Below are 13,199 nucleotides of genomic sequence, written 5' to 3'. Positions count from 1 at the left end.
CCTTGTGATCCACCCGCCTCGGCCTCCCAAAGTGCTGGGATTACAGGTGTGAGCCACCGTCCAACTCAATTTTAAACTACTTGCAGATAGGGCCTACAACTGTATGGCTAACATAGCACATAGGTTCTGGCATATAGTAAGTTTTCAATAATAGTCATTGAAGAGATTGAAATAATGAAAATAGTTCAGAGTAACAGAAATATGCTGAGGAACACTTTCATTTTTTTTTACAATGAATAACAATTTTGTTTATTTATGGATAAATAACTCAATCTTTTATTTACAGCTGTCTTCCAATTTTAGTGAAATAAAAATAAATAAACATTCCTATTTTTGTGATTGAAAATTACATTGACATTTTTATTGAATTGTCTTCATTTTTCCTCAGGAATGTTAAATTATAAGTCATTTGATTCAAGACAGATTGATTATGAATAACATAGGAAAAGTATAAGGAAAGTTTGTTTCTGTCAGTTCTTCAAAGAGAAATATCGTATTGCATAAAATAATTTAAGTGTTAGCTTTTCAACAATGAATTGCTATTAAACTAAAAGCTGATAATTTGTAAGTTTATGTACTTCATAGGCAAAAAGTTACTAACACCCCATTAACAATCCAAACCAAAAGCGTAAATAAAAACCCCCAAAAAGAAGCAAAGAGAGAGGTTTCAGTGGAAATTAAAACAGCCTAAACTTCTGTAATTAAAGAATCTAGCATAGTGATAGTGTTTATATGTGGTAATCAAATTAAATTAGAATCAGTGCTTCAGATTCCTTCTCATTCATTTGCAATGAACATAAATTTAAATATATGATTGGTAGAATCATATTATTTTGGGAATTGTCCTAGACTCACATTGTCTAGATCAAGAAACTCAGGCATCACACATTTAGAGGGCTTCCTGACTACGGGCAGAGCTCAACACTAAACAATAATTTCATCTATATTTCACATATATAGATAAAATTTTCCATTCACGTTATTCTCTATACCCACTAGAAGGCTAATTTCAAGTGTAAATATGTTTTTAATAAATTTTGATTTGTTATAATTGCCTTTGTAGACACAATTTTTATGGTTACTATATGCCCAGACTATATAAATTTTATGGTTACTATAGGCCAGTTACTATATGAATTTGAAATAAATTATTTGATGTATGCCAGTTACTATATGAATTTGAATTAAATTAATGAGGTATGCAAAAAATTTGAAGCAGCTGAACTTTCCAAACCAACATCCTGATATCAATTTTTAGAAAACCCGAATGTCTTAGTCTATTTGTGCTGCTATAATAAAATTCCTGAGACAGGGTTAAATACTAAAGAACAAACATTTATTTCTCAAAATTCTGGAGGCTGATCAAAGTACTAGCAGTTCCTGTGTCTGGTGAGGGCTACTTGTTGCTTCTAAGATGGCACCTTGCTTCTGTGTCCTCACATGACAAAAGGGGTGCATGTTACGCCCTGACTGGCAGAAGGTGAAAGAGCAAAAAGGGGCCTAGCTATTAATAGTTCCCTCCCACACTTTTAGAAGGCACTAACCTCATTCATGGGGAGGGGGCCCTCATGACTTAATAACTTCCCAAAGCCCCTACCTTTTAATACTATTGAATTGGGGATTAAATTAGCACATGAATTTTGAAGAGATATTAAAACCATAGCACTAAAGAAACAAAGCCTTTATTCTTTTCATGCTAATTATTACTATTTCTTCTCATAAATAATAGTATCTGTTATTGAGTGTTTACCATTTGTTCGGATTTGTGCTGATTTACATAATTATCTCAATCATTACAACAAATCTATGAGATATATACTGTTATCCTTTTTATTTCACATTCAAATAAATGGTTTCTTAGAGAGGAAACAACTTTCTTTTCCATGGTAACATAGCTAGTAACTGTAGAATCTAAGATTTAAACCCTAGTCTATTTCACTCAAGAATCCATGTTCTTTAGTATACTTTTATCTCTTCTTCTGTGCTTTTCTCCATTTAGTTTTCTTGCTTTATTCTCTGTCTTCACTACAATGGTCAAATGTATATGACATACTATAATAAGTAGAACATTGGTGATAAGGCACATGAAAATGTCTCATTAATTTATGACCTATTTCTCTAAAAAATTTTTAATTTCTGTTTTCTCTGCATTTACCAATTTGAATTCTGCAAAATTATATCATTTCTTAATGAAACGACCATTTGTAAAATTTGTTTTTGCTAAACAATACTTCCAGTTTAACATTACAATTTCCTATTTATTTGTTATCAATGATATTTTTGTCAGATGTACAAAGCAAATATAATGTAAGTCAATAAATAAGTCTGCAGGTTTCACAAGAGATGAGATATTTTAATGTGATGAGTCAAAGCAAGTGAACAAGAGTGCTCGTTGAATCTCGTACATAATCATTGACAAAGAGGATCTAGTAGATTTGTGACAATGTCAGTTCAAAGAAAGAAAATCAGCAAGATTGATTATATGATAGATATTTCAATGTAGGGTGATTTGAGTATGAAAGAATGAATAGAGGCCCTTGAGAAAATTAATAATACCCTTAAAATATAGTTAAACTATGTGATAAAGACAAAATATAAAGACTTCAATTTTATTTGGATTTCTTTTTACTTTTTAATTATAAGATTTTGGTCACTTTAAGAGGTTTTTGTTTTTTACCTTGGCTAGTTATCTTTGGGCACTTAGTTCCTCCTGAGTAATGACAAATCAGAGGAATAATCCAATTTTTAGCTTTTCAAAAATCTTTAACTTATATTAGAGCATTTTTTCTTACAAATACCTTTAAAAATAAAGTAGAAACATAACTGTGAGTATACAATGGAACTGGATTTTTTATAGATTCAGTTAATAAAAAATCATTTAAACAAAACCTACTATCATTGGGCACTTTGCTAGGAACTGAGAAGACAGAGTTCAGTCGGTAAGGTATCTGCTCCCTAATATTTCACAGATCAGTGAAGTAACTTTGGAATTCCAAGCATTTTTGACCTTTGAGAATTTCCTTTGAGAATTTTACCTTTGAGAATTTCCCACTGGAGTTATTTGCAACTATACCTTTTCATTTGCTCTATTGTCCAGCAGTAACACACACACACACACACACACACGCACCCCTCTGTTTTTTAGAAATTCTAGTTCAATTATATGTGGAAATGTGTCAGCTGTGATTTGCCTTGTTCATTTCAATGATTTTAGAAACATCTTTGGAATAAATGTGATTTAATAATAATGGTAAGGTCTCCAATCCCCTATGCTTGGCCATAGTAGAGATGCTGGTAAAAGCATAAACTTTTACTCATCTAAATTCTACCTGCTGTTATTCAACCGGCTTCAGACTATACATGAGTTGGAAAATTGCAAGTCTAATTAATCTATCTCTAAAAGTATGCCTCATAAGCAAAATCTTTTCCCTTTTCCCAACACTCATTGTTTCTAACTCCAGACATGTCCTCATTAAGCCCACTACCAGTGGTGGAAGGAGAAGTTTCCTCAGAATAACTAGTTGCCTCCTGGGTGGGTAAAATATTGTATCTTGAAATCAAGATCATGCATTAAAATGTTATGCACACTTTGACAGAGGAATTATAAATGTGAAGAAACATGCACAGAGCTAACCAAACTAGAAGAAAAAGATATTTGGCATAATACCAGATCGCTCAAATCAATTCCTTGATTTAAAATGTAGTGAAGTTATTTTCTATGACGTTCAGACAGAGAGAGAAGATATAATAAGTACATGTAATTACTCTTTCAAAATTACATTTTTTTGTCAGTACAAAATGTTTTGGGATATTAATTATAAGGGGATCCTTAGCTTTCAATGTCTAACAGGCAGTACCACCTCTGTTACCTAGATCCCATCATATACAGAGTGCATATGGTGTTTTGGGAAGAAGACACAAACAGTGCTGAGACAGGGCTTGCCAAGTAGAGTAAGAATTAGCTTTCTGGTCTGAAAAGACATGTGCTTATTCGTTTTCTTGGATGATATTTTTAGAAAACTGACTGGACTTCTGCGTCCAAAAGGACCAACTCCCAACATCCTGCATCTGGGAAGTCTTGTTCCTTTGGGCTAAGGACACCATCTTTAATCAGGTCCAGGTGATAAATGAATCTAAGGCTTCCTTTTCCAAATAGCCACCTATCGAAATGCCCCTGACTGAATTTTTGTCACAAATCTGAAAATTCTCAAAGATGTTTTTCTAACAGAGGACAGATCAGGAAGATGGGGTTAGTCTTACAAAAGAGAGGGCTGGGGATATCCCAGCATAAAACTGAGCGCAGATAAAAAATAATCTAAATCTCCTCAAGGAGTGAGAGCTATTCCTCAGCACAGTGGTTCTCAACTAGAGAGGATTTTGCTTCCCAGGGGACATTTGGAAATGTTTGAAGATACTTTTTGATTGTCACAGTGCAGGGGCAGGGGGTGCTTTTGGATCTAGCAGGCAGATGCCAGAGATATATTGCAGAACATTCTACAATGCACAGAGCAGCCCCTCACAACAAAGAATTGTTTGACTGAAAATGTCAATAGGGTCAAGCTTAAGGTAGAGAAACCCTACCTTTTGAGATCTAAAGAAGAAACCAACTTTGTGAATGTGGAGATTATGTAAAATCAGAAGCATTATGAGAGGAATGGTTTAGCCATCTTTCTGGAACTTCTTTTTGCTACAGTAGAACTCTGTTCTGGGCTTGAAGCTAGAAGTATGGCAGAGCACATACATATGTAATGATGCTCAAGCAAGCATTTTCGTTGCTGCATTGTCTGTAACAGAAAAGCAGTGGAATAACTCAAACACCAGTCCATAGGTCTTTGGTTGCATAAATTATATTGCATGGGATTAATATGCCATTAAAAATGTTATGCATGTCTATGTATATTAATAGTTACATGCAAAAATATCCATTAGATATTGAATAAAAAAGTGAATCCTGTGAAAAAAGTAATGTGACTTTATTTTATTTTAAAATGAACATTTACAATGCTTGTATAAGAAGTTAAAAGAGAAAGTAGTTTTAAAGCGGCATAGATTGACTAGAATTACCACAATTATGTTTTATTTGTAGCATAGAGGTTATTTACTTAGATTTATCATAAATGATGCCAGATGGGCATCAATTACGTATTGAGAAGCCTCCCACAAAACAAATTCAGACCTTTCAAATAATTTATGTGTTTTTGAGAATTTGAGCTGACAACTTAATGATTCCTTTATGTACTCATTCATTTATTTATCCTTCAAACAAATATTTAATCTCTTATGATGAATCATACACTAGATGAGACTCTTAAGAAAACAGCATACAAGAGTCAAAGTATCTGCCTTTATGGAGTTTATTGGTGTGTTTGTGTGAGAGAGATGGGTATTTAAGAAGGTCAATGATCTTCTTATTGTGCAATGGTATTTCTGAATTTGTTGTCATACAATGATATCGCTGAATTTTAGGGTGAAGCACTAAAGAGCTACTATTCTAAGGTTTTTTCCTGAAAAAACCAAAAGCCTTTTTTTTTTTTGGTTGTCTCTGAAAACAAGCTGGTAGTGAATGAATTGACTTGCAGAGCAGGTGCTGTTTACAAAGACTGTTGCTCTTGGAAACTGCCTCTTTGACTAGCCTTTGCTTCATTAGGAAGTCACCAAACAAACCCTTCTAAAGCTTTTGTTGTCACGCATTTCATTCATGGTGGTGCCATGATGTGCAGAACTCTTTCTTCGTGCATCTGTAAAATAAACGCTCTGTCCTCTATTTTGGTGGCCGCATCTCAGCTCATGTGCCCTGTGACCAGGCTGGCTATTTCTCCTTGCCAAGATTCTAATGCAGTCTGGAAAGCACTGCCCAGAAAATAACAACACTTTATAGGTGTTCTCTTTAATTTCCTCTTCCTAATTAAAAATCTTGGTTATAAATATAAAATAAAATAAAATAATAAATTGAAGGCTTATACTCATTTTTACATTCTTGTAAATTTTTAAACTATAAAAAGAGATGACGTATTGTCGGTACATGAGTAGAATTATTTGATTTTCTATCCAACTCAGTTGTATCATTAAAAAAAATCTTTTTACTCCCCAATAATCATAGGAAGGAAAGCAGTCCTGAATATAAAACTCTATTATTATTGAGAAAGAAACACTCAAACAGTTTAATTTCATCGAACTGTTTTAAGGGCTCCAAAAGTTATGAGGTTGAATGCTCTGAATGATGTTCTTTAATTTAAATGCCATTATTCATAATCCTAAAACTTCTTAGAATCAACAGAATAGAATATGAAAGGAATCTTGACATTAATCATTCTTAATGATAACATAATAAATACAATGTAACTAAGGTGTTCTTAAGGTCTTCCATGCCTTAATTCATTCTTAATCTTTAATCCTGAATCTCCAAAATATTGGGAAAAGTGAATTTAAAAAAGACAGAAAGAGGAGTAGACAGAGAGAGAGAGAAAAAAAAATAACCCAGATTTACCTGGAGAAATTACCCTTTTATGAACCAAAAGATTTAGCAGACTAAAAGGCATGTTAAGTATACTACATGTTTTTTATCTCCAGAAAATAAAGTGTAACTTGTAGTTTTCGTTTTCTTAGCTGCCAGAAAGTTTTTTAGCCAATTCGCTGCCCAAATTAAGCTTAAATCCTGTGCCTCAAAACGGTTATCACTTGTGTGACATATATAATCTTTGTAGTGTTTGAATCTTATGTTTGTATTTAATCAAAATACATTTTTAATAAAATTGTTATTTGTGTTTCTAAGCTGTCTCAAGTCTTTCTGAAACATTTTGGCTGGCATTATAAAGAAACGATAATATTATGTGTGCACTTACACTCATGGGCATGAGATCAGTGCAACTCATAGAATCTCATGCTCAGAAGAGTCTTGTGCTTAGAGTTTAATGCTCTGTGATAGCCATCTCAAAATTCTTAATAATTTTATCTTCAAATTAACATTTTGTAATTGAAGTCCACTGGAACAGTGCAGCATATTCTGAGGGCTTGGAGCTTCTGCTCATGTGCAGTCTGCCTTGTTGCCTTCTTTCTTGTGTCCTTGGGATGGGTCTAGACCTTTTGCTCCTGACAACCTGTTGCCCCTGGCCCTGCATGGCCTCCCCATTTCCATCCCTGCTCCGCAAAACGTGACACCCTCCACCCGGCTCATCCATTGTGTCATCAGTAAAGAGAGGTTCACATTGCATTATTGTCCTACCTCCTTTTAGGGGTTGGATGCAAACGTGAGGATCGTCAGAGTTGGATATATTAATGGAGTCTTGGGGCAGAACAGAGCAGCGACAGTCCCTATTTTGGGCTGGAAACATCATCACGTATTGGTCAAGGACTTGGATGGGATGGCCCCTCATACATCTGCATTTCTTATAACAAGCACATTCCAGAGTGAAGGTTGCAATTTCTTGGGGGTTGTCTTTCTGAGTGACACTGCAGAAAATATGCTCTCCGTCCAGCATGCCTGATAAATTAGATATTTCAGTAGCCATATATAGGAATATGGATTTCAAATATTATGTTAGAAATCTGATTCTGCAGATTGTTTTCTCTGTGGTCTTATAGTGAAGGTTAGAAGAGGTTACTGCATCAAATTCACTACAACATAATGGCATATTAACCTAGCCTTTTCAGGGGCTAAGTGACAGTTTCTGAGCCATATGTGTAGAATCTGTAATAAGCATACCTGATCATAATCAGGAATTGCCAGTATGTGGTTTAAATATGTTTATGTTTTAATTAAAAATGAACACGATAACTAATTTTCCTGCTTATGTATTAAGTATGCCATATGCTTACTACTCCTCTCCATTAAATACATGCCGCATTAACCATCTGCTCTTCTAATCCAATACTGACAGTAATCAGTTGTGGAGACCCAGGTATACCAGCCAATGGACTGAGATATGGAGATGATTTTGTGGTTGGACAAAATGTTTCTTACATGTGCCAGCCAGGCTACATGATGGAATTGAATGGCTCCAGAATCAGGACTTGTACAATTAATGGCACATGGAGTGGAGTAATGCCAACTTGTAGAGGTATGATAATGATTTCTTCAACATTTAAAAATGGTAACCAGTACATATTTTCTTATTTTTATATACAAATTTAAAGTATACTTAAATAAAATTTTTTAGTTCCAGGTTGCATTTATTTTTCTAGTACTAAAAATGGCTGTTTCTTAAAATTTTTATTTTAATATATAGAATTTAAAATAATATTTTGACAAAAACATTATATCTTATTGTGAGTAATGACAATAAGCTTTAATGTAACAAAAAGAAGTAAAATATTATGTCCATATTCACCATTGTTATTTATATTAATTGATGAATATTTTCAAAAGAATATAACCTTGATGAATTATAACTGTAATTTGCTGATCCACTTGGGTCAAGTCATTCAAGGGTGGGGAAAAATACTTTCTATAATTTGGGAAGAGCCGGCCTGAATTATAGAACAGTAATTTTTCTTAAATAATGGGAAAAACTTGTTTTTCATATAATACAATCTAGAATTAACCTGTTAGTCAATACAGCCATAAATTTGCTGCTTTATGCTGTTTGTTTTTCCACTGGAAATATTTTTATAAATTTTTTGGCCAATTTTTATGATTACTTGTAGAATACTGTACATGCAACGTCAGACAAATTGTTTTATAATAATTAGATTTTTAATATTTAAGATTTTTCGTTTACGTTTCTATTTAAATGTGAATTAATAGTTTAATATCTTACTGACTTATAATCTAACAAAATTAATAATTTCAATGTGTTTGTCTTTCCTTCTTGATTATTAAGCTTCTGTATCAGATCACTATAAATATACAGTTAGTAAATGAAAATACATGAGCAGACATTTTATGTTTTAGATGCTATTCTATACACTTATGAATTCATACTGATATGAATTAGATATTACTCAACTTTAAAAAGCTATTCAGATATGTTTTTAGTTCTCATAATACAGTCATTCCTCATGTTTAGATTTTGAAGTTGATACCCTTCCTCATCCTTTCATCTCTATCTTATCCAACCTGTCTTTGCTTAAAGATAACTGAAAACAATTTAAACAAAATACATTTTTTAAAAAAATTAAAAATGCATTTATAAACCCTGTAATAATAAGTTTTAACATATGAATCTAAGTGGTTAAGGGAACTAACTTGGATATTATACTCAGACATATGACCTGTGTTTTCAAAAATGTCACAGAACTACTTTCAAATTCCATGATTAAGATGCTGATACTATATATAGTTAAACAACCCAAGTCTTGTCTGTCTAAAGGTCATTGGAAAATAATTTTATATAAAACCAATAATTTATCACTTACAGTATACTAGATTGAAGGTCACCCTCTGTTTGCCTTCTCTGAGATGTCAGGCAGCTTGCTATTTTGTAAGAGAATCTCTGACAACCAGTAGCCATTATGTTGCCGAGAAAAAGTTGCATCCTGCAGGGATTAATTCCAGGAATGTCTCAGGAATACTACCAGGAGAATAAGATATGTCACAACATATTGTCCTCAAAAAGGTTAAATTAGCACATGTGCTTCTTCTAATGATATTTATTTATATCTTTAAGGCTCAGGATATTTCAACAGCTGTGTCTAATCACTTTTAATGTAATTGCAGCTGTTACCTGCCCAACTCCTCCCCAGATCTCTAATGGAAGGCTGGAAGGAACAAATTTCGACTGGGGCTTTAGTATTAGCTACATCTGTTCTCCAGGCTATGAGCTATCCTTCCCTGCTGTTTTGACCTGTGTAGGGAATGGTACCTGGAGTGGTGAAGTACCGCAGTGCTTACGTAAGTATGATTTCTACTAACAACTGTTACTTAAAATTTTCAAATTTTTCTAGACCAAATATGAGATTGTTAAGCTTCCTTCAATGCCTAATTAGGGTTCAAAGAAAAATCAGTATTTACCAATGTAGCTACTTTTCATGTAATTAAGTCATTATGTTTCTCCTTCTCTGATTCAAAATTTTACACTAAACGGCTTAGTTTATAAACTTTTCTAATTTTTCAAAATTATTTCTCAAATTAGAGACAGCCTTAAATTTATTCTACTGCTGGAAAATTATTTTTATTTATGTCCTTTTTGTCTTAGCCGAATACTCTGAAATTTGTTCCCAAATCTTTTTTGGCAATAAATCCATGTCACTTCTACATGTTTATTCAAATAAAGTTCTTATGATGGCATTTGTCATGATAATGATTGGGATTTTACATCTAAAATTACCAGGGTAAGCATAGAGATAAAAGGGTTTCTTGTTTGTTTGGCCTTTTTTTTTTTTTTTTTTTTTTACAAAGGTTGCTGTATACTATATACCTAGCAAGTGTTACTTCAAGATTAATTTGGAAGAACACAAAACAAAACAAACTCCTCTTGCAGTTTTACATAAATGATTGTAGAACATTATCTGGACAGTATAGTCATTCAGAGAGTTGTCTAGCATTATCCTGTTCCTAGTTCTTTTTCCTTTCCCAGCATGGGATAGAGGAGGACTCTACCTGTCTCATGACCTTGACATTATGCAGAGCTAACTGTCTCAGTTGCTTAGGACCCTCCAGGGTTTTCTCACCTCATTCAAAGTGGAAACTAAATCCCCTACATGCTCATAGGACTTTTTTTCTTGTATTCCTCTGATTTCATCATATCTTACTACTCACCCCTTCATCCACTCTGCTCCAGAAACACAGGCCTTCTTACTTTTCTTTGAGCACTCAGCTGTGCTTTTGCAAGAGGGCTTTTATGTTCACTATTCACTTTACCTGGAAATTTCCTTTTATTCCTTCAGCTTTTTACAAAAAATTTCTCTTTTCAGTATTGCCTTCTCTGGTCACCTTATTTGAATTTCATCACTGACATATAACACTTCCCTTCCAGGCTTTATTTATTCTCCTTAACACTTCCCTTTCACTTCTGATTTTTTCCTAAGACATACTATACATTTTACTTATCTTGTTTATTTGAACTATGTCCTCTACTCAAATGTATACTCCCTGAAAGCAGAGAATTTTTTTTTGTTTTATTCGCTGCTCTGTCCCTGGAATATAGCATAGTCCTTGGCAGATATAAAAACTATATTGCTATAGTAATTAAAACAGTATGGTATTGATGTAGGTATAGAAAGTAAAACAATGTTATAGAGAACACAGAACCATTTATACATATGTGATATATTATAGAACAAGTCAGTAAGGAAAGAATGGACATTTTAATTAAGTCTGCAAGCCAATTAGTTCACACACATACACACACCCACAACAAATAAATCAGTGCTAGATTTATCAGATATTTAAATATAAAAGTTTTAAACATTTAGAATCTATCTAAATGACCTCAGGTTTAGAAGGAATTTCTTAAGCAAGATTCAAATGGTATAACCCACAAATGAAAAAGTGAAAAAATATCAGCTATGTTAAAATATGAAAATTTCTCATTATCAGAGACCAATCACAGACTTGTACAATGTAATCAATATGTGTGAAAACAATGACAATATTTAGAATATATATATGTATTTTTTTTTCTAAAATAATAAAGGCAATACAACAAAAATGGTCAAAATACCTGGACAGCTATTTCCTCTCAGGAGATTGAAAAAAATATTACACAATATCAAGTATTAGTGAGGATATGGAGTAACATAAACTTCTATAGACTCATGATGGGTGGGTAAATTGACACAGCCATTTGCAAAACTAGTTGGTATTATTTAGTAAAGTTAAAGACTTGCAGAGTCTATTGCCAAGAAATTTTATTTTTAAGTATATGCCCTACTGGGATTTTCATATATGTGCACGAGGAGACATGTTCAAGAATATTGTCAGCATTCTTTTTAGCAGTAAAATAATAGTGCCTATATTTACATACACACACATACATATATGCCATATGCACACACACACACACATGCACACACGTGAATGTAAATTACCAATAAATGTATAGAAATGAGAAACCCAGAATTTAGGATGACACAAAGTATGCTACCCTGGGCCTAAGAAAAGGGATGCTTTCTGGGTGGTGCCTACAAAGATTTGCAACAGTATTGGCAATTATCAATTGTTAAAGTTGAGTGTTAGGTTCATGGATAGTCATTTTATAATTTAATGCAAGTTATGTATTTTATAGACATATTTTAAAAATGAAACAGATATATGTTAGTATAAAATAAATATATATTTTATAGACATAGAATTATGATGACTAACTGAAGACAAACTATTAGGTGCACTTTGGCATTATTTACTTGAGAAGCTTTCTATTAAGTGATGGCAAATACTGGGCATGCATATGGCTATTTTGCTTGCTCATCAGGTCACTAATAGTACATTTGCTTCAGAGAGATATTAACAAGTTAGATTGAGCATGAGAGATAAAACTAACTTATTATTACAGTAGTGGTCTAGACTGCAGTTCATATAACATCCAAAGGAGCTCCTTCTAGGTACTGTAATATGATTTTTAAAAATAACTTTATAAATTTAAGGGGTACAAGTGTAGTTTTGTTCCATAGATATATTGAGTAGTGGAGAAGTCCAGGCTTTTAGTGTAACTATCACCCAAATAGTATATACTGTTCTCATTAAGTAATTTCTCATCCCTCACTACTCCTCCCACCCTTCTACCTGAGTCTCTAGTTTTGGAGGAAGTCTGTTCCAGTGCCTCAATGTTTTTGTCACATAATTCGCCCTTAAAATTCTGACTCATGGAGGAGGTCATCTTAGCAAACATCACTATGTTCTGAATAGTACTAGATACTCCAGGTCTTCTCCAGGACAGATAGGGTCAAGTAGGGTTTACAAAGATGAGCATATGGCAGGTTTGCTTGTTTGTTTGATATAACTGAAAAAAAATTACAATCAAGAAGTTATCTTGATATGGTGTTTTGTTTTTGGTTCTATTGAAATACAAATAGTAATAAAATATGTATTTACATTTCAAATGTAATAACGCTATCTTTGTCTCAGTTGCTTTACGTATATCATTTCTACTACACATAATAGAGCTCCTGGGTACGTAGGATTAGTCATGACATTTTAATAGACAATGACACTTAAACTCAGAAGGGAAAATCAAATTGCAAGGGCACAGTGTTACTCTGCCATCATTTAGGGAAGCAGCTACATTGTCATAAGGCCTAAGGTCATACCGCTAGAAAATGGC

General features: G+C 33.2%; 1 protein-coding gene across 8 annotated transcripts in view; it reads left to right on the top strand.

The window, feature by feature from the left end:
- The window catches only part of CSMD3 (CUB and Sushi multiple domains 3), a 1,209,558-nt gene that overhangs the window by 1,158,959 nt on the left and 37,400 nt on the right, over positions 1 to 13,199 (top strand). For all 8 annotated transcript variants that reach the window (XM_054656949.2, XM_016959787.4, XM_016959790.4 and 5 more), the window contains 2 exons: positions 7,878 to 8,057; positions 9,656 to 9,829. In XM_054656949.2, coding sequence (XP_054512924.1) covers positions 7,878 to 8,057; positions 9,656 to 9,829 — 354 coding nt within the window. The remainder of the gene's footprint in view (positions 1 to 7,877; positions 8,058 to 9,655; positions 9,830 to 13,199) is intronic.

This window comes from Pan troglodytes, chromosome 7, assembly GCF_028858775.2.
Source record: "Pan troglodytes isolate AG18354 chromosome 7, NHGRI_mPanTro3-v2.0_pri, whole genome shotgun sequence".
NCBI classification, from domain to species: Eukaryota; Metazoa; Chordata; class Mammalia; order Primates; family Hominidae; genus Pan; species Pan troglodytes.
Note: the sequence above shows the minus strand (reverse complement) of the source record. Positions and strands in the feature narration are given on the sequence as shown.